The 22,768-nt window shown below is 36.4% G+C and overlaps 1 protein-coding gene across 2 annotated transcripts in view; it reads left to right on the top strand.

The window, feature by feature from the left end:
• AKT3 (AKT serine/threonine kinase 3) overlaps nt 1-22,768 on the top strand; it is a 133,343-nt gene that overhangs the window by 65,540 nt on the left and 45,035 nt on the right. For both annotated transcript variants that reach the window (XM_042811592.1, XM_042811601.1), the window contains 4 exons: nt 989-1,114; nt 12,672-12,783; nt 16,655-16,799; nt 22,547-22,678. In XM_042811592.1, the coding sequence (XP_042667526.1) occupies nt 989-1,114; nt 12,672-12,783; nt 16,655-16,799; nt 22,547-22,678 (515 nt within the window). The remainder of the gene's footprint in view (nt 1-988; nt 1,115-12,671; nt 12,784-16,654; nt 16,800-22,546; nt 22,679-22,768) is intronic.

Below are 22,768 nucleotides of genomic sequence, written 5' to 3'. Positions count from 1 at the left end.
TTCTTATTTCACAGTGACACTTTGATATAATCTGAAGAGATTCAGAGCAGTATTTTAGCATGAAGTTTACAAGTGTGTAATAAGTGTAATTACTTTTGAGGAAATTTGGAAATTTTGTATTGGTACATACACTTTTTAAAATATTATCTTGTGCAATGATTAAACAGTATCTCATTTAAAATCTTAGTTGGGAGTTGTATGTACATTATTTGTTCTGCAAAGTTGATAGAAGTCGAAGATGGGGAAAGATGGGCTAGTCTAAATGCACCTGTACTTACCTGAGTAGTACACATGAGTACAATTACTGATGAGGTTTTGGTATGATGAAATATTGCAATTTTGAGATTTTTCACTCTTAAATAAAATTGTTTAAGCTACCAGCTCTCTTCTGTCTTGTTCTTAATGTTTCTGTTCCTGAATACCTCACAGCTTGCAGAACCTTCCTTTCCAACTTGAGTAGGGTGAAAGTGGAGGTGGTGTGTTTATTGGTTGACTTATCTTGTAAAAGGTAACTGGATTGGATACCTTCAGTCTTCTTGCTGATAGTTTATATTTAAATGAACTTAATGATTTTTGCTTTGGTTTAGCAGGGTGATTGTTCTACATTGTAGTAACTGACATTTACTTTCGTTATTGTAAGTGGAGCTGTAGTGCTTACTTTCACCTACACCAAATTTCAGAGTGTTTGCATATACAAAAATGGGGGACTGGGAAGAGACTGGTGTAATGAAATTTCAGCGTACAGAATATAGTACAGTGCATGTAGCTCCTTACTACAGAAGCATCCTTCTACAGTCCAGGTTTTCAATTGCAATTATATTTTCTCTTCTGTTGGAGGAAGTTAGTTTCCTTTGTAATTTGAAAACATCTGGAAAGATTTTGGTATAATTTTTAGTATAATAGACATTGATGATATCTTTTTTAATATCTAGTTGTTTTTTTTTTTTTCCTCCACAGTACTAATGAACACATTTTTTTTCTCATTTAGGAGAATATATAAAAAACTGGCGGCCAAGATATTTCCTGCTAAAGACAGATGGTTCTTTCATAGGCTATAAGGAGAAGCCCCAGGATGTGGATTTGCCATATCCACTCAACAACTTTTCAGTGGCAAGTATGTATTTCCAGTATTTATTATTCTCTTAGCATACTGACAAAATATCTGTTATATTTTGCTGAATGCATTCTTTGGAATTTATTGATAACAGTGCAGGTTTGATGCCTTCTGTCAGGCTGGTACCCCCCAGTCTCGTGTCCGGCTCTACAAGTTTCTCTTACAAATGGCATTAAAGATTTTATCATAAGTGGGTTATTTTTAAAATCTAAGTCCTCAATTTTTGTTTTTATTTTATTTCTATCTAAATTAGTAACAATAACATTTCATAAATGATTGTTGTAAGATGAAAATCCTTAGAAAGCTTACTTGTATTCATACCACTGCCCTCTTTATTTTTTGGTAGTATCTCTGAATTCACTTGAAAACTCAAATTAATTAGAAAATTATCTAGACTGTCAAATGGCACAAAATTGTGCTAAATTATTTTTCTCTTGGATAATCAGGTAATCAGCTCTCCAGCCTGGTTAGTCAGTAATTTTGAGCAATCAGATAATTTGCATATATTAGCAAAGCTATAAAGTATGAATCTGTTGGATAAAATAAAGACATTGTGCTTTTTTCTTTTTCAAAAATGTTTTTAGAAGACAAGTTAGTAGGTTTTTTTTGGGTTGTGAGATTGATAGAATATTTTTGAACAGAAATGAAAATATTTGTAGAGCTAAGCGAAGGAGAAAAAATCTCCGAGTGTAAGATTTGTGTATATTATGGCTATAAACTTCTGAAGGAATGAATATTAGAATATGTAACCAACTTCTTTCAAAACGTGTTCAGTGTACTGCAATACAATAAATGGCAGTGTTTAGTTTTAAAGGAGAATGTTGGAGCCACAAGAGCAGGTGTATGTAGGGAAAGAATTTCCTTTATTTGCATTACTGAAGGAATTAATCTTGGGCTCCAATCCTACAATTGGAGGAGAATAACCTTGCACATTCTGATGATGGTAGAAATCTTACAAATGATATTGAGTTTACAAGCCTTTGAATATTTGAGACTCATTTTACCTTGTTGCTATGCAGTGCTGAAAGCAGTGATGGCTTTAAGTTGTTCATGAGAGTTGGTAGACCTAGCACTGACCAACTCATAGGATGTTATTCTTTAGCCATTCCTCTGACTGTATAACCCATTCATTTATAGCAGTTAGTAGTTTCCTAGATACTTTTTGACCTATGACCAAGGGAAAGAAAATCTGTAGAATTACAGCAGGTTTTTTTTTTGCCCTGCTTTACTGTGCTCTTCATTGCATATCTAGTCTTCCTTTTCCACTGCAGTGAGAAGGATGATCCAAACAGTAGTTCTGGCAAGTGAAGAAATAATTAACAATTAGTTCCAATGTTTTGATACTGGTGTTGAACTCTTTTTTTCTGATACCAAGAGGTTATCTTCTGTAATGCTAAATTAGAGTGCTGCCCCTGAACTTTGTTTTGATGGGAATTGGATAATTTTTTTTTGTTTCCAGAAACGACAGGAGTCCTTGCAAGTACTGTAGGTCAGATACTTAGACTGTGTAAGCTAAAGGAAGGAACTTGTAGTATTAATTAGAGAATTACAGTATTAGGAAAGGAGATGAGTTTTTCTGTTTTCTGGCAGGAGAAGCAGTGATTTAATAAGAAATAACTGCTGAGGAGAGCAAGAATAGCAAGAGCTTTTCCCTCACAAAAATAATCCCATAAAATTTTAGCAAAGTATCTATGTGGAGATTACAATGTAGAAAGTAAAACGTTCTGGAATAAGATTTTTTTTTTTATAATAAGATTCCAATTTTTAATTAAATATGTTAGATTTTATCTTGAATAAGAAATACAGAATTATATAATGTGCAAGGGCTGAAAAGATAAGGCGAGAATAGTATTATACTCTGAATTGCAAAGGACTGCTTTTGGTCAGATATTTTATCTGTCTGACAGTGAGATCATCAGTAGGGCAAACAAACAAACAAAACAACACTCTGTATGACTGAATCGGATCTCATCTGCAGTACCTGGTAAATCTCAACAACGGGCTTTATGGTCTGCAATCCCTGAGTTCCTGAGCTGCTGCAGTAGGTTTGCAGCCACAAGCAGTGCAGCATATTTTTCCTGTAATAGTGAAGTACATTTTTCATAAATTACTAGCCAGGCAGATGGAGTGTGAGATCACTGTTAATACCATCTTGATTAGGTTGGCAGGGACTTCAAGATATGTCTTTATAGTCCTATCTTCACGTAATCTTTGTAGCTATCTGTAAAGTGAGAATGTGGTCTCAGTCTACTTTTTGCTCTCCAAATGATAGACATCTTTGGCTCTTACTTACAGCTTGTTATTTAAGCAGAGAAGGCCAAGGCCATGGTATTATTTTTCTACTGTTTGAGTTGAACACTGGAAAGTTTGTACCTTTCTGCTTTGTATGATACTTGTTCTGTGGTTTAAAATTCTACACCCACTCTGTTACACCAGTTATTTTGATCACACAGATATTTACCCAACAGAATGACCCCCTTCCACTCCTGCTACCAAGCTCAGAAGACGTTCCCAGATACAGTATCGTTTTCCGAATAGTTGCTGCCTGATTTCTTCCAAGAAAGGTTTCTTCCAAGAAATACGGTCAAAAGCACACAGCTGAGCACTTTTCTCTCCCTGATCGTTTGTAGCCAGTGTATTCCCTCGTGAATCCTGTGAATGAGGGAAAGGCCTGAGAGGACAGAAATATTTGATAACCTGCTAACAGCGCTTCCAGTGCTGAATATTCCTTTATTAAGTCAGGGAAACCGTGTGGGACTGAAATGGCGGTGAGCGATCTCTTGCTGGACCGTAAGTATGCTAGGTGGAGTTGACCGGGGGGTATGGTGGAGATGGGCTGGATAAAGTGGGAAGATTTGGTACTGGCCCATTGGTGGCTGTTCTTTGAGGCCCCCAGGCAGAGCCCTCACCTCTCCAGAGCAGCCTTCTGGTGCATGTGAGTACCAGTAGTGAGTTCTCTTTGCTGTGACTGCTGAGCTGCCAGATCTTGTGGCAGGGTGAACAAATCTGTCTGATGATACCAGGTTATGTGCTGGAATCACTTTGGTTTCTCTCCTACGGAGTTACTGTATTTTATACCATATAGAGTCCAATTCAGAGACTAGTTCAAAGTCAGCCTTAGCTCTTTTTAGGTATAGAGAAGCAGTTGCAAGTAATCAAGTTACTGGAGCTTCAAGAGACACTGTTGATTGACTGAGTCATGGTAATGGAGTGGGTGTGCATTCCTGCCCACCTCAAAATATGTTAATTTAAATTGTTTTTTGCTTAGACATTAATGCAGTCAGAACCAGTCTAAAAATATTTTTGATTCAATTGCTGTAACTTCTTGGTATAGGCAAAGGCCTATATTAGGCTTCTTTTGAAAAAAAAAAAAAACTAACAGTACTCTGGATGTCCCCATGGCAGGATTTATACCCCTAGAGGTCCCAGAGAAGATCAGCATGATCTCACAACACTGTATCTAAGTGGTCCAGTGCTGTTGAAGCAGAATCAATACTGCTTTGTGTATACCACCTTGTTCTGAGATGGGAAGAAGTGGTGGTTCTTTCCAATTCTGTTTAAGGAGCTTTTGTGTCTTTACTAATTAAAAAAAAACAAAAACAACAACAACCAAAAACAAACAACAACAGCAACAAACAACAGCAACAAAAAAAAAACAAGCAGAAAAGAGAAACCACTGAAAGCCAGCACTAAAAAAAGTTCTCACATGTGCAATGAGTATGCAAGTGATCACATAGCACATTTGGGTTGAAGTATCTGCATGAACTGGCCTTTTGCCTTCATTTTGATCTTCATGTGGAGAATAATTGGAAAGAGATACATCCCTTTAGTGGTAGCCTTTGAACTTCGGCCAAAAATGATGTCACTTGGAATTTTTGTGGTATCTTGAAATATTTTACTTTCCAAGTACTCTGTAATACAGGTGAAATAAATTCAAGTTATTGCTAGAAGATACTTTGTACAAAAAGCTTTTTCTTAATTTTATTTTTCTTCACTACAGAAATTATCACCGATGAACCCTGGCTACTCTGAATGTAAAATTTGTGTTACTTTTTACTAATCTTAATCTTTAAATTGGCCAGAGATAAGGTTTATTATTTTAGGGATTTAAGAATATAAAAAACAGAAAAATTGAAGTGTTTTCAGTGAATAATGAATAGGAAAAAATGAATAAAAAATACGTATACATGTATATACCAACTTATCCATGAAGATGCAGTGCCATTAGAAATGACTTTTTTCCAGGAACTCCACAGTTAACTTTTCAATGAGATTTGAATTTAAAATCCTAGGTGTTTTTGGTTGTCATAGCAGTGGATGACGTGAACACACAGATACACGTCCAACTAGTTTCTTATAATTACAGCACAGATTTAAATCCAAAGTAATAACAGTACAATTGAATAAATAATATTCATTCAACACTGCAAATAATTTTGGGGAGAAAAAAAACACTGTATATAATTTGCTGAATACACAAATGTATCTATGGAAATTTAAACTCAAATCGAATGTGTTACCAGTGTTATTGTTGGATGTATGTATGTCTGTGTTTCTGGAAAACTGGACCAGTCAGTCCAGAATTGAGAGATTTACAAAGTACCTTATGAACTGTTTTTAGGTGGCATAGTTGGTATTCAGTCATTTGACTTAGAAGTTTGGATTCACTTGTTAGTTTGGGTCACGAATAAGGATGAGTTCCTCAGACTTATCCTTTAGTTTTACTGAGGTCACTCCAGAAGTATGCCTCCTGTTTATTTCCGTGGAAACAACAGTTACGAAGAGCATGATAGTACAGCAACAAAATGGAACATTGGTGGGATGGTTCAACCTCTATTGCTGTGCCACCAACATGTGCCTCTGATGTCACAGGCCAACATTATAAAATAGGAGGCATTACTTTTAGAGAAGCTCTTGGACAGTGCTTTCTCAGACACCAGTTTACCATTCTGTAATCCCCAGCTATCTCTAAGTAGGGCCTGGTATAAGCATGGCAAGTTAGAAAGTATACTGTCAGGTCTTTTTATCCTGGTGTGATACATTGATTTGCATAAATGAAATTGAGATGTTAGTATGTAAGAGAGAGGGATATGTTATGTTACTGTCTTCTGTGAAGACAAGAAAAACCTCAGGCAAAGCCTGGCAATACCATGTGGAGATCTCTCATTTTCATTCTCTCTCTTTGCTTGAAAGGGTGACTAGCAAACTAATTGTCATGATAGTAAGGGAAGGGCACTACTTCAGTATTTTTTGGAGTGCTGTAAATAAATGACTTCCCAGCATGGTGAAGTGCATCATGAATGGTCTTTTTCAGTTTCAAGGAAAGTAATCTTTTTTTTGGGTGTTTATTATTCAGTCATATATGTTGTTGTTGTTATAGCATCAAAGCACATACAAGTTCGAGTCATGAGCCAAGCACCACAGGAGTGGGATTTCTACCCATACGGAACAAAAAGTCAGTTCCTGCTCCAAAATACTAAAATTCCAAATATAAAACAAGGGATAGCAGATGGATGCAAACAGATGGGGGGAGTATGATAAAACAATGAGGCAGTACTAGCCTATACTATAGACAGTGGTCTCAGCCCATTAACAACTTATCTACTGTCCAGGTTAGATTTTTACTCTTTTTCTCCTTCTTGCTTCCTGTTTTTAAGACATCATGGTGAAGTAGATTTTTAAGGAGGATTTAAAGAAGAATTTGTTCACTAAAAAGAAAGAAATTATGAATGCTTTTCAGAAATGGAACACAGGGAGGATGAGTGATATGAATGATCATTTGGATACTGAATAAAGAGTGATAAAGAGGATGAGAGTAGGCTGTGGGGGTAGTCCATGTTGAAATCTTACTGCTTATGTGCTAAGGCTGTGCAGAAGATGGGAAGTGCAAAGAGAAGTGTGTTATAATCAAAGGGACAATGGGAAACAACTACCTCTGGAGCAGTCTGGAGGATGACATTTTTAGAAGATTGCATTTTTGGGGACCAAAGAAAGGATATTAAATTATTCACATACATTGTTACATCACCAGTCTTGTTTTAATGGGTAATGTTGCACATAAATAAATAAAATGTAGTGAGAAAAGAGGAGACTTGAGGAGAGAGAGCCTTTTGGAAAGCCTCAGAGAAATTGGATGGTGTGTATAGCTGTGTGGGAGAATCAGGAGAAGACAAATCTGAGAGGATGTGTGTGTATAAATATATATTTCTGTGTATACATATGCATGTAAAAGTCACAGCATTTCATATGTGAGCTAAAGCATGCCTATCTGTGTCAGTGGTAAGTAAATTATATATTAATTCTGCTACTTTCCTAACACAAGTCATTAGAGAAAACTGGATTCAGAATACATAGAGTAGCAGTAATGAAACAAGGTCGTGTAAACGTATCTTAACATGAGAAAGAAAGCTAACTGGAGTAAGTACTGAAGAGGCAAAGGTTGGGATAGTGAAGTGTTTATCTTCTGAAGGAAAGACTTAGAGGAAAATAAGAAATTAAAGATTAAATTGTAATGTAAATAGATAGCTAGATATACTAGATGTAAATATCTGCATATAAATATCTCCCTAGGTAAGTAAAAATGCATATGCATTCAAAAAAATGCCATCAGCAGTTCAATACTATTTATTTTATATCAAATGATAATCACAGGAAGTTTTTCTTTGTGCTGAAACACAGTTTGCATTAGAAATAATTTCTCACATATGCAACCTTCTGTTCATTTTTTGGTGAAATTTTTTATGGCTTTTTATATGTTTAACATTCTTGTCTAACTCTACCAACAAATTCTGCTGAAGATGAAAGCTTCCTTATATGAAATAGTAATGCAATATTAGTATTCCTTCTTTGTTTTTCTTTTTTTAATGCTGAATTAGTGCATTTAGGAAAAGAACACTGGTGATTATATGGTTAAAGTTATAGAATTCAAACTTTAAACTTTTTAATAAAATCTGAACAGATGATCTGTGCTTTTTTTTTTTTTTTTTTTTTTTTTTTTTGGAACTGGCAGGTTTCAGGCCCTCTAATTGGCTTCCCAGCTTTGCAGAGTAATTACAGCTTCAAGCAAACTTTGTCATCTGTGGTTCAGAATGGTGTAAAGTAAACAGAACGTTTTGAAATACAGTTTGTAGTTAGAGCTGCTCAGGAGAGTTTAACTAGCATAATTATTTAATTTAGATAGTACATTTTATTTGGAAAAGATAGCCTAACGTTTTAGAATTATCAGATTGTTTGTGGATATGGAGATAAAATTAACATCTGGTTAACCTCCTTTTTTAATTAAAAGAAAAAAATCAATAATTGAGAAACTTGCATTGCATTCTTTATTCTGGTTCTATTTCATTTTTCCATTTCTTATACAGATCCAAAAATGGCCAACCAACTACTACAAAGTTGTTGGAACTGAGTTGTTGATTTCTGTAACTGATTTTGTATTGTGCTGCTTTGAACAAATGTTCTGCCTCAAGGCTTTGTATCCCCTCTAATATTAAGGGGGAAATTTTTCATGACTGATGTTTAATCTCAAGCAAAACAGAAAGCTTTAGGATTAAAACGTGTAATTCCAAGTTGTAGATGGCTAGCATACAAGAACACAAAGTTGAGTCTGTCTGTTTACTGGCTTACTCATCTTTTTGAATGATAATTTAGACTTCCAACTGTTTGGAGTTGAGATTCAGCCCTTTAATTACATATGTTTATGTATAGTAGCAAACTTGAAGACATTATGGTAGAGTGTTCCCTCCTTTTGGTAGTGACCCAACTATCACTCAAGCTTTCTGAGCCAGCTTTCAGTAGCCAGTTTCACTCATTCTTGTATGCTTTTGTAGTTTCCAAACTATTCTGTCTAAAACTACTACATTTTTTTCCAGTAATTAGTAGAAAAATATTTTGGTAATTAGCAGTGTGTATTAGAGTACTTATTCATCTTAATAGATTTATTTATTTTCTTACCCTTAGGTGAAAGACATGCACAAACAAATTTTTATTCATGTTGCAGTCGTGGTAGGAATGTTGTTTATCCCATACATTTGTATACAGCAGCCTGTGAAACATGTGAGTGACTAAATATCAGCAGACTTCAGTTACTTTTATGTACTTCAGCAGGCTGAGTAGCACACACCACTTTCAGAAATACACTAGTTCTCCCCTTCTTTTTTGTTTCAGTAATTGAGGACATTTATGAATTCGCTTTTCCTTGTAAAAGCAAATTATATATTTAGCCACATTTAATAGAATATTTCGAAAAGCTCTGTAAGCTTTGCTTGATATTATTTTTGAGTAGCATCCTTGTAACGTATTCAAATGGCATTTTTTTAATGTCTCATTTCCTTTTTTATTTGCCACAGCATTTTTTATTATATTTAATTGATCTTGTTGATAATCTGTAATGAAAATCTGTGAGAGTTAAGGATTCTGTGATATTTCAGATCTTAGTATATGTATCCAGAGCTAAAGTAGTTGTTGTTACTAATGATGCACACCATCACTTTGAGAAATCTCTGAGGAAAATATGTAGTGCCAGTAATATGCGTATAGCTTGGTACAGACTTACATGGATGAACATACAAACATAGAAAAAATATAGATAGTATATTAATTATGCAAACTGGTCTTTTGACTAACAAGTTCTCTAGTTCTGTCTTGCAGTCTCTCCATTCTAGCTGCTATTTCTTGCTGCTGATCTTAATGAGCATTCTGTCCCCCTAGTGTTTGTTTTCCACACAAGTTGCAGTCTTTCTCCTTTGCCATTTATACTCTTTTGCCTTTATTCCCTGTCTTTTGTTCTGATGTCTCTTCTTTAAATTATTTTTGCTGTATGGATTGGATTTTACCTTAACTGGGTAGCTTCCTTTTTGTGCTGTCTGAGGGTAGCAAGAGCCAATACAAACATAGGAGAAAGAGCTTTCTGTTCAGCAGATATGTGGATAGGAGATAGCTGTAGCCTCTGGATTACTGCACAGATTTTTAAGAATTTTGTGGTTTAGTAAGTGTTACTGCAATTTTTTTTTACCAATCTCCCCTGCGCTCTTTCCTCTCTTGCAGAGAAAAGAACAGATAGAATGGACAGTTGTTACATTTTCATAGGAGTACTGGAAGGATATCAAAAGTCTTGGTTTGCCAAGTTTTAAGTCTTGTCTCCAAAATGTAGTATTTTCCAGCAGTGTGCAGCTTTAGGCAAACATTGAGCAAAGGAAGTTTCAGCCTACGTGATTGAAGTGTGATAGGATTAAAGGTGAGAGAATGGTTTAGTCAGGGGTAGGACCAGGTAATCCTAGAACAGACATGCGTGCAGTCTCTTCTGTTATAATAGTAGTCCTGTGCTTTTCTTAAAGCTGCAATTGAGAATTTTAAGAAAACAAATAGTGTATTCTTCCTAGAGCCCCCATCACTGTCGTTGTAACTTGGGCTTCAGCTGTATGCCTGAGGAAAGGAGTTCCTTTGATCTCACAGTATTTGCATCCAGCTGTGACCCTACTATATATCCTAAGTAGCTTCACTTCATCACGGTTCCCTATGTTCCCTTCATCTGCTTTTGTCCTTGTTTCTCTTCCACCTTTTGTGTGAAGTTCCCTCTTCCTGTGTCCATCCTACTGTAACACTTTCCTTTAAAAAGCAAAACAAAACAAAACATGTCACCTTGTGCTACAGTTCTTAAATTAAGTTGTTAAATCACAAAGAACCCTCTGATGTCAGAACTTCCCTGTGTCTGTTGAGGATGCAGCACAAGTAAGTCTGATAATGCTTGATAACAGCCAAAGGCCACTTCTGAGATAGTGTTCTTTAGATCTTCAAGTATGCAAATTAATACCTTGAGCAAAGGCATTAAGCTTGTTATACGTTAGTAATACATAAGATAATTGCTTTATTGTATTTTCAGTTTGTATCTGCATTTCAGAAGGTCTGCTGTGAGAATGCCATTTGTACAATTAACAGGTGTAAGAGGGAAAAGTGAAACAGGCTAGCAGGCACCAAAGTAATGTCGAATATTTAGAAATTCACTTGAGCTGATGCAGTTCGTTAGACAATATTTAAAACATATTCCTGTAAAATTATGGGTGATAGTTGAGGTGTCAGGACTCTGAATTTGTGGAAAAAAAAGCCAAGATAAAGTACTTCTGTGAAAGAACAAACTGCCTTGAAAAGTGGTACATGCCATATAACAACTTCTGTAAAATACTGACATTATCTTGAGTAAATAAAATGTATTTCTCCAAGAATGAAGGGCAAGGTTTTATGATAAGTTATAGTCAACGCCATGAACTTCATCAGGGAAAGGTGTGGACTAGCTGGTAGGTTGCAGCTCTATAAAAAGAAAGTTACAGTTGATCCTAGATGAACAGGAAATCATTTGCTGTTTTCATCATTGACTGATTTTGTTTACTGGATCAGTCACTTTATATCACGTTCTTGTTGAATTACCAGAACCCGGGCTATGATGTTTGTGTTAGATTTATGATAGCTGCAGGAAAGCAAATCACTCTTTTGACAAGTAACCTTAACTTCACAAAATAAGTAAATAAATAAATAAAATCATGTTTGCACAAATAAAAAATTTTAGTTGGTCAGTGTAGGTCAGTGTTTTGCATCATACAAATGTAATGTTTTAGTGGAGTGTGCAATGTTGTAAAATCTAACATCAAACATCAAGTCTTATCAAACCACTGAATTAATAGTGTTGTGCTCTTGTGACAGAGGAATTGAAGGTTGTCTGCTGTGTGTCTGGATTTCTGTGTCAGGAAAGATCTGGGATATGAAAGCACAACCTGTGAGCAACCTGTGACTGGCTTAATTGATTTAGGCCAGGGAAGACTGAAGAGAGACAAAATAGTCTTCAGATGTCTATAAGAAATAGCTGCTTGAAGAAGAGAATAAATTGGTTGGAAGGACAAGAAACAATGCTAAAATTATTTCCTAAAATGCTTGGAAAAATTAGTTTGCTCGCAGAGATTTGAAATTACTATTTTGGGGAATTGTAGGAAGTGTTTAAAGAAATATTTGAGGGAAACAGCCTAGATAGGCTTGTTTCCGCCTTGGAGTGCTAAGAGCAACAAGCTGGCTTCCTGGGGCAGCCCCAGTGGGCATGTGGGTGGTAATTCTATGTTTAATAATCAGACTGATTTCAGCATCTGAATTCTCCCAGATAGGATATTTTACAATAAATCTAATCGTGAGGTGATGGTACCCTTGTAATTGCGGCATGATTACCATTGAAGGAAAAACATCATACTCCTGCCAGGTACAGATGGAAAACTGTGCCTTTGGCTACTGCTGTTACCTTGCCCTACTGGAGCAATCTGGGATATAATATTCTCACCCTTGTAATAGACCTAATTTGCAAATGGAGATGACATTTTGTATGGGGAACAGTACAAGTTCCATCAATACCTCTGACTTATTTCTTCTACCTTATGTTCAAGCCCATGGTTATATTGGTGTTCTGTATTTTCTTTTATGTGCTGACTAGGTATATATAAGCTATATGTATCTTATGTAAGTAATTTGCGTTTCACACATTACCTGGAAAACATAAAGAGTGAAATATAATGTATTTCTCTAGAATGTCAGCTAATGAAAACAGAGCGACCAAAGCCAAACACATTTATTATCAGATGTCTTCAATGGACCACTGTCATAGAGAGGACGTTCCACGTAGACACTCCGGAGGAACGGTGAGAATTTTGTTTTTGTTTCTTTTTCAGTATTGGTTATGCACAATTTTCAACAGTCTCAGCTGGGATTGCTCAGTAGTCAGTATGCAGAATTCTGACATTCCAAGCACTTCTGAACAGTTATTTGAACAATTTATAAGTCAGCTTCTGTAAAATATAATCTGAGCTCATATCTAGTCTGCGAACTGCTTGCAAGTGGGATGAGTATGTTCAAATAAGCCAAAACTATGTCATGACATGTCTCCAAAGTGTTAAAATTTGAATAGAAGCCTGCTTTCGAGCTTTTTTCAGCTTTACTGTCTTAGATTTTCCTTTTAGTCTTCTTAATGTGTTCTTTTTGGCACAGAAAGCAATATGTTTGTTATAATTTGTTTTATGGTGTTTATTAGCTTTTCTTCTTTCAGTAAACATAAACACCCTCTCAAGAATTAAATTTTTTAAAGCACAAGTACGTATGGGAGATATGGGATGGCGTATCTCACTAAAATATTCCATTCTGTTTTTCTGGTTAGATGTACTGTGTCTTCCCACTGAATGCACCTGTCCTCTTGAGGTCAATACTATGATTTGGCTTTATTCATAGAATCACAGATTGGCTTAGGTTGGAGAGGACCATGAAGATCACTTAGTTCCAACTCTCCTGCAATGGTCAGGGATGCCAATTAGTAGGTCATGCTATTCAGGATCCCACTCTACCAGGCTTTGAATGCTTCCAGAAATGGGGCATCCACAATCTCTCTGAGCAACCTGTTCCAGCGCCTCACCACCCACTAAGTAAAAATTTCTTCCTAACATCTAGCCTAGATCTTCCTTCTTCTAGTTTAAAGCCATTAGCCTTGTCCGTTTATGATCAGACCATGTAAAGAGTCAGTCTCCCTCCTGCTTTTAAGCTCTCCTCAAGTACTAGAAGACCACAATGAGGTCTACCTGGAACCTTCTCTTCTCCAAGCCCAGCTCCCTCCACCTTTCTTCATAGGAGAGGTGCTTCATCCCTCTGGTCATCTTAGTGGCCCTCTTCTGGACCTGCTCCAACAACTCTCTATCCCTCCTGTACTGGGGGCCTCAGGCAGTACTGAACACAGCACTCCAGATGGGGCCTCACAAGGGCAGAGTAGAACAATCACCTCCCTCTCCCTGCTGGACAGCCCTCTTCTGATGCGGCCCAGGATACTGTTGGGCTTCTGGGTTGCAAGCACACACTGCTGGCTTGTGTCCAGCTTTTTGTCCATTAGAACCCACAAGTCCTTCTTTGCAGGGCTGCCCTCAGAGAGTTCTTCACAGAATCAAAAAATTGCAGGGGTTGGAAGGAGCCTCAAGAGATCGAGTTCAACTCCCTTGCTAAAGCAGGTTCCCTACAATAGGTTGAATAGATGGGCATTCATGGATCTTGAACAATTCCAGAGAAGGAAACTCCACGACCTCTCTGGGCAACTTGTTCCAGTGTTCCTTCACCCTTACTGTAAAGAAATTCTTTTGCATGTTTGTATGGAACTTCCTGTGTTCAAGTTTTAGGCTATTGCTTCTTGTCTTATAGCTGCACACTGCCAAGAAGAGCCTGGCCTCATCATAGAAGGCCACCAGATTAGTGAGGCACAGTCTGCCCTTGGTGAAGCCATGTCGGCCATCTTAGATCACCTCCACATCTTGCATGTACCTTAATGTGTTTCCTTGGATGATGTGCTCCATGATCTTCCCAAGTACAGAGGTGAGGCTCAGTGTCCTGTAGTTCTCCAGGTCTTCCTTTCTCCCTTTCTTTAATATGGGAGCGATGTTTTCCTTTTTCTAGTCACAGGGGTTTTGCCTGACAGCCACGATTTTTTAAATATGATGGAAAATGGTTTGGCAACCAGATCGGACAGTTCCTTCAGAATCTTGGGATGCATGTCATCAGGCACCGTAGGCTTGTACACATTCAGCTTCATGAAATGGTCTTGAACTTGTTCTACTCTTGCAGTGGGAGGAATTTTGCTCCCCTGACTCCCGCTTAGAAGTTCAGGGACATGAGAAGCGTGAGAATGCCTGTTAAGGCTTAGGCGAGGAACTTATTAAGCACCTTAGCCTTCTCCATGTCTGAGGAGCCAGCTCTCCCTTTCCATTTATCAGAGGGAGTACACTCTTGCCTGTCCCTTCTGCCCAAAGTAACTAAAGAAACCCTTTTTGTGGTTCACATTCCTTGCCAAGTTTAATTCCTTCTGTGCTTTGGCATTCCTCAACCCATCCCTGCACATTAGGACAGTATCCCTGTATTTTTCCCAGGCCATCCGTCCCTGCTTCACTGCTTGTACTTTTCCTTTTTTCCCCCAGCGTGACCAGCAGGTCCTTGTTCAGCCGTGCTGGTTTTCTGCCTTGTCTGCCTGATTTCTTCTTCTGGGAGTTGGAGCCCTTTTGTGCTCTCAGAAAGGCATTTCAGAGGGTGAGGCCAGTTCTGTTCTCTTCCTTTTTCCTTAAGGACAGTTTTCCAGGGAATCTCATCCAGCAATTCCTTAAACAGCCTAAAGTTCTCTCTCCTGAAGTTCAGAATCCTGACTCCACTCTTCGCCAGGCCCGTATTCGTTGAGATCATGAACTTGACTAGGATGTGGTCACTGCAGCCCAGGCTACCTCTGATCTTAACCTCTTTTATAGTCACCAGGTCCAACACCTGGTGGGTCTGTCAGTACCTGAAGCAGAAAGCATTGATGGAATGTAGGAGTCTTCTGGATTGCTTGCAGTGCACCATGTTGTTGTCCCAGCTGATCCATGGGTGGTTGAAATCCTCCAGCAGGATGAAGGCCTGCAATCACAATTCCTCTTGTAGCTGATGCAAGAAGTCCTCATCAATAGGCTCCCCTTGATCAGGTGGCCTGTAGTAGACACCAGCTACCACCTATCCCTATTCTTACGCCACAAGCTCTCAACCTGTTCTTGAGTGTTTCTCTGGGACAATTCTTTGCAGTCTATCAGCTTCTTAATGTAGAGGGCAACTATCCCACTTCTCCTTCACCTATCCCTTCTAAAAAGCCTGTAGTCCCACTAGCACCTTGTCTCTCTAGCTTAGCTCTACTGTCTCACACCAGCATATGGGCAGGCTTGCTTTTACCCCCTTTAACCCTAGTTTAATGCCCTGTCAGTGAGCCCAAATACTTTCTGGGCCAGAATTCTTTTCCTCCTCTGATCCAAGTAGACCCCATCAGTAGGCATTATTAGGTCAAGAGCAGAGTAAACTGCCCCATGGTCATACTGTTTATACCAATAAATAACTAATGATTTTATTTTTGCATTGTTTCTTCTTTTATTAGTATATTCACTTATACCATTTTAAATTCTACCATTTAAATTCTATTGTTTTCCTGATGCTTTTTGGAATTTAATTATTTTTGAGAACCTCTGATTCTCGGGGGAATTTGAAATTAGCCAAACAGTTTAAGTTTAAGAGGGAATAGACAAAGAGTTGAACACATACTGTAGATTAATAAATTTTAATTATTATTAATTATTAATAAATCTCAATTATTTTCTTATGGTGAGGGGGGACATTTCTTGACTGGATTGTTATCATATACTGTGTGTCAGGTAGGACATGACATGCTAAGTTCTGAGTAGTGTTATAACTCTGAGAAGAATTTTCAAGTTTTTAGTATTTAAGTATTTATAAAATCAGAGACTGTTAATTCTTGAAATAAACTAAGCACTGATTCTTTTTGATACTGATCAACCTTAGCGCCTCATCCATCATGCAGAATATGGAAGGAAATTGAAAATATTAAATTGTATGAGACTTTGGCTGTGTGACATGAGAACTGCATGTTGAAGCATGTAAAAAACAATATAAACAAATTATTTGGATGAATTTTAGAAGTTTCTAATAAGATTGTTGACTTGTTCATGATAGGGAAGAATGGACAGAAGCAATCCAGGCTGTAGCAGACAGACTTCAGAGGCAGGAAGAGGAAAGGATGAACTGTAGTCCAACTTCACAAATAGACAATATAGGTGAAGAGGAGATGGATGCTTCAACAACTCATCATAAAAGAAAGGTAATGACATTCAAAAATAACTAATAAGATTAATATATAAGTAACTTTTGCAAAGTGATCTAGTAGGATATAGAAGCAATAATATCTCTACATAAATTTCAGTGTACTACAAGTATAGAAGTACATACTTATTTCAATAAAGCTGTACTGCTCTAATTTTATTTATTTGTTATGCTGTCTGGTACACCACCTTTCAAAGGCAGAGTTCAACCATTCAGGCACATGTAAACAATCTGCTTGTTTTTTGAATATTATTTTTGTTTTTCCCTTTATGTTTGTTTACTCTTCCAGAAGTATGGCAATAAAATATTTTCTTCAGAAAAGTGTTTACCTACTTTCTCATGCAAGTAATGCCCAGTACAAATTAAATGATTTGCATGAGAAAGGATAGCAGAATTTAGCTTTTATTGACCTTTTTTTTGCTGGTTTTTTTTGCAAGAACTTTGCTTTAATTTTCATTGAAAACAGTATCTTCTTTCTTCGGAATCCTTCACAGCTTCTGCAGTAAGTAGGAATGTGTACAGTGCTGTCTATAGCACGCCTGTAGTTATATCTCCAGAGTCAACAGGATAAACACATTATGTTTCAAATATTGTGTCATGTAAAATTCGCCTTATTATTTTGGGTTTCCATTTTGTCCTGTGTTTCTGGATGTACAAACTACTCTTTAAGAATAATGAAGAATTTGAGTGGATGTTTCTCAGTTATTAGACAGGATTGACAAGACTCAAAAAATGCATTGAAATTACATGAGAAATAATAACAGGATTCTATAGGATTGGCTTCATTCTTTCTAGCTACAAAATGAAACCTGTGCAAAATTAAGTGGAAGTCTGCAGACAGCAAAATAATCTTAGCTAGTATCACGGAATGTGTCTTAATGATGGACAGTGAAAAAGAATCGTGAACATTGCAAGAATTATGAGGCAAGAATTCTAGAATGATCAGTGGCTGACAGCTGTGTCCTTAGGAATAGGGTGTTACAAGAAATCTTAATTCTGTCATTTCCTAAGTTTTGAGAACATGAGTTTGCAATACAAGCATAGTTATTTCATGTAGTTCCATTGTACATAATTTTCTATGCTTTTTTTCACTGCTTAAAAAAGAAAAACTTATCACATACAGGCATGACAATACTCTCATCGTGAACTGTCAGGTTGGAGAGCTTGACACTGAACTTTTAGCCTCGCAGCACAGAGATTTAGTGATTGTGCTCCAGGGTAAAATATAATAAGTGACAGCAAGACGGAGGCTGTGTTCAAGATGTGTCAGTCTTTATGAGAGGCAGTATGATTATGGAAGGGATTTGGGTTTGCTCTTTTAAAGATCTGACCACTATGCCAAGCTTGTGTATCCTCCTAGTAGACTACAAAAACACTGCATAACAGCAAGAGTTTTCAAGGTGTCAAAATAAATGTGGTCTAATATAAGTTGTTTATCTGAAACGTATGCTCTCCTTGTTCACAGTGCTTTTCCCGTACAACAAAAGTGTTATGGGAATAAGAGTAGGTGGAAGATCAGTTCTGTTTCTTTCTTGCTACTTACACTGTAAGTAGCAAGTAAAATTCCAATGTACCCAACTAAAATTCCAGGATAGTGCATGTGCTGTGCTATTGAATAAATATAATGTATTTCTCAGCAAACCAAGAGCAAACTACAAATCAAATGTGAAATAAAAAATGGTGATATTCAACACCTAATGACAGCTCAGAATGAAGTGTGTGTAGCCACTGAAAAGCACACTGATAGCATCAAGGAAGTTTTTTTCTGCCAAAACTCAAAATTCCACTTCAGATTTAAAACTTATGGAAGACCTAGCAAAAAGTGCTCAGAAGTTTTTTTTAATAACGTGTCCTGAGTGACCTTAATAAAGGGGACTCCCTTGTTGCTCCTTTTGTATTAATTGAAATTAGAGGATATAGTTTTTTGTAGAACTGTTTCTGAAAAGCTTCTGCTTAAGCATTTGTATTTGTTAACAGAATCAGAACCACTTCAGTTATATCTAGTTAATGTGTTGCCTTTTTTATATTAGTTTTCTTTCAATTTCAACAGTTCTTTTTTGCATACTGTGTCCAAAAAGCTTGTTTAGTCACCTGATTTTGTATCTGCACACAGTGAATTTTGCTTGTGCACGCTCCAGATGGTATTCATATGAGTAGAAGAGCATAATCAGATTAAGAAGTAAGACAGAGAAGTGGGTCTGTTTCTTCTCTTTAAAAAAAAAAAAAAAAAAAAAAAAAAGTAGCAACAGGTTTACAAAGAAAACAGTCTTTAAGTAATTGAACTTGCTTTGAACAGCCTGGCAGCAACATCTCTGCAGCATCTCTGTCCGTATTATCTGGAAGAGCCAAATACACCTTTTTATTTTGCAGTTCTTTAATGGTGCCAGTGTGCCACTGAAGTTCCACAGTAATATAATCACTAACATTTCAAATACAAAAAACAATTAGCAAACTGCTTTTATTCCTTGCTAGACTATTTCTGTTAAGTAAAATTTCTTCCGGATGAAGTCAGATGAAAATTCCCAGTCATGTACTCCTTGTGTATATCAGGAATATTTTAAAAGTAGTTTTTGATTGGTAGGAATTTCAATAACCACAGTAAAGTGTATTGTTTTGAAAAGAAAATACATAGCAGGAGTAAATAGGCTTTACAGAAAGCTGAAGATCATGCAGTTCTTTGGACAGTTTTCTGTTACTTGTTTGCGAATTTGTTTTTCAGGGTTCAGCATGAATAAAGAGTGGATTTTTTCAGAGACGCTGAAGTGCAACATAATGAGTAAAAAAAATACACTTCTCAGGGTTCAGTAGGAATGAAAAAAGTGGGAAAATTATGAAGAAAACAGAAATCAATCTTACGGAAGCCTCCAAATTTGCTTACCAACATTCTCAGGTTTAGGAAGTATTTCAATTTTTTCACCAGTTTTCAGTACACTCTTAGCTGTGGCATCTGTGTTTTTATCTCTCAAGGTCTTGTGTTCTTTGGCAGACTTTTTGAGTTACCCTGCACTGAATATCATCTCTAAGCCTTCTGCTAAGCTTTTAAAGAATGACAGCATCAGGATACTTTATTCTTAGAACTATCACTGCTACCATAACCTGCTGTTAAGCCACTACTCAAAATCTCTCAGAAGTATTACCTTCCTTTTATAAATCTGCATTTTAAAAAATCTGTTTTTAGCAAGATTGCAGCTAGATTCATGACTGCTTTGATGGATGATGTAAACAAATTTTAGGCAAGTGAGTTTCAATTTGACTGGCTTGCTGCCCTTAGCATCAAGCCCATGTCTGTGGTCAGTTGAGCCAATATCCTCCTTCTGTGTACAGGCAAAGGGCTGCTATTATGAACTGTCTTTGTTCAAACTCAGATGTTCTCTCTCTAAATTCAGCCTCTCAAGGATGATTGGAATTATGGAAAAAGTTACCCCTTCCTTGCAGCTTATGGTCCGACAAATTTTTGACAGTTAGAAGTGATGAACTTTTATGTTCATTAGGTATTCTTTGTCATAAAAGCTGTTGGCTTATCTGTGTGGGGGAATGCAGTATGAAGTTAGGGTGAACTGTGCTCTGGATTACTCATCTTCTGCCTGAATTGTGTTTTAAATGCATTTTGAATTTCACAGAATCATAGAATGGCCTGGGTTGAAAGGGACCACAGTGATCATCTAGTTTCAACCTCTCTGCCACACGCAGGTTGCTAGCCACCAGACCAGGCTGCCCAGAGCCACATCCGGCCTGGGAACTTACCAATGTGAATTTTGACAGTTTTCAATGCTTTAACTTAAAGACGGTTTCTTTTTGCTTGATGGTTATCATAAAACTATCAAAGTAGATGTTCTGACTTTTCAAAAAGACTGACTGTGATATTTGAGAAATGTTCCTTTTAGTTGATGGAATAGCAGTTGCCACATTGCATTTGGATCACAGCATTACGTATACATTATATCCATTAATGGTAAGAAGAAGAATTTTTTGAGAATGTTCTTTAATAGAGTAAGTTTCAGAAATTCCAAAGCTAGAACACATGACCTTGAATGTATTTCTTTTGAATTGATATAAGCAAAAAATTGTGCTGATTTGACCAGTCAACAGTGGGACAATAGAGGGACTTAGCTAAGATAAGAGAAAGTTTTGTTTGCATGTTTATGAGTACGCATGCATGTACATGTGCAACAGATCTGTTTTTCTGTAAATTGTGACTTTCCCATATTAGTTACTGTGACTTGTTTTGTATTTTGCTATTGGAATCCCTAGCTATGAATATGAGTGGAAATACATATTTAATGGAAAGAATTCAAACAAAACTAAAATTTTGGCTTGTAGTGACAATCCATGTATATTTTCATCATTTCTTTCTTTATTCTCTTAATGCTCCCCTTGTGTTTTGAGGTAGCTAAGAGGAATTAGATAATAAATGATATTTAAAAACTGTCAATGTAGTAGGTGATATATAATATACAGAATGAAAGTCATCTTGAAAGTCTCCTGAAGAATATGAATTTGTTATTCAAACTTTGTTCTGTCTGATCTGTTTATTTTAGAACATGTGTAATTTCCTTATCACTGTTTTTTTTTCTGATACTTTCTTGTATTTCTTATTTTAACTAATACATAAATACTTTTATTAGATTGAGTGTTTCATTTAAGAGTATAAATAATAATGTTCCTTCCATTTTGGAGATATCTACCCTCAGATTGACTGCATATCCTCAAAATTTATTAAAAAGCATCTACTAACTATTACTTGATATTTCTATCATTGGAGTAGCTTTACAGATTGATGGTTGTACTTTCTGGTAAAGACAGCACTGTCCCCTTGCAGAAAAAACCTTTAATTCCACCACTTAATGAAATCATTAAATCACTTAATGAGTGTTTTACAACCTTAGGAAAAGATCCTGTGTTTATATGTCCTGTGGTTATTTGCAGAGCTAAGAAAAACAGTTCTATGAACAGGCTCAAAGTTTATATAGGTTCTGGTAATAAATCCATGTATTTTTTTTACTCTTATAGTTTTACTCCTCCTTCCTAATCAAAGAAGAAAGCTCAAAATTATTTGAAGTTTGAGATAGCAAGGATGTGACTGCAGAAAGATTAAATGGAAGATAAATTTAGAATTCTGATAAACAAAAGGCTAATGTATTGAAAGGATAGTAGTGTCATAGTAAATATTTCTAATGAGTACTTGAATCAGTGTCTGAAATTGAAAGATATTTATAGAGAAGTAATTGTTTTAGGCTTTGGCTAAATATTAAAAAGATAGGTACAATTGTAGCTGAACTACGTACTTTGCCTGAGCTTGAGCAATGATTGTCTTATGGTTCTAAAATATGTTCATGATGCAGACTCCTAGAGTTCACTATTATCAGCGATTTCATTTTGACAGGAAAATGTTTCATAATTATTTATCTTAAAACCAATACAAGCTTCTTGTATTAATTATGTATCAATACATATATAGGCTTATAATTAATTTGTTTTTTTTACTTACTTGTAAATTTCCCTGGTTTTGTGCATCTCTAGTTGTAGCACATTGCAGTAGTTTTTGGAAAATCAGTTAAGGCAGTGTTTAAGTCCATGATCATAAACTTCAACTTTATACTGATTTGTGTGTGTGGCTCAGGTTTTGTGAGCTGATCTTTTTATATTGGTAATACCATTTGGTTGTTTGCAGAAGCATTTTGAATATATTTTGGAACTGCATAGCTTATGTCTTGCTAATCCTTGCTTATTCTTTGCTCCTTGTAGACAATGAATGACTTTGATTATTTAAAACTACTGGGCAAAGGCACGTTTGGCAAAGTTATCCTGGTCCGAGAGAAGGCTAGTGGGAAATACTATGCTATGAAGATTTTGAAAAAAGAAGTAATTATTGCAAAGGTAAGGAAGGTTGTATTTTTAATTCTTTTCCTTCCCCCTTCCCCCTTTTTCCTTTTTCCTTTTTCCTTTTTCCTTTTTCCTTTTTCCTTT

This window comes from Centrocercus urophasianus, unplaced genomic scaffold, assembly GCF_019232065.1.
Source record: "Centrocercus urophasianus isolate 14NV4802_14NV808 unplaced genomic scaffold, USGS_Curo_1.0 seq_10, whole genome shotgun sequence".
Classification (NCBI taxonomy): Eukaryota; Metazoa; Chordata; class Aves; order Galliformes; family Phasianidae; genus Centrocercus; species Centrocercus urophasianus.
This window is presented reverse-complemented; position numbering and strand designations above follow the sequence as displayed.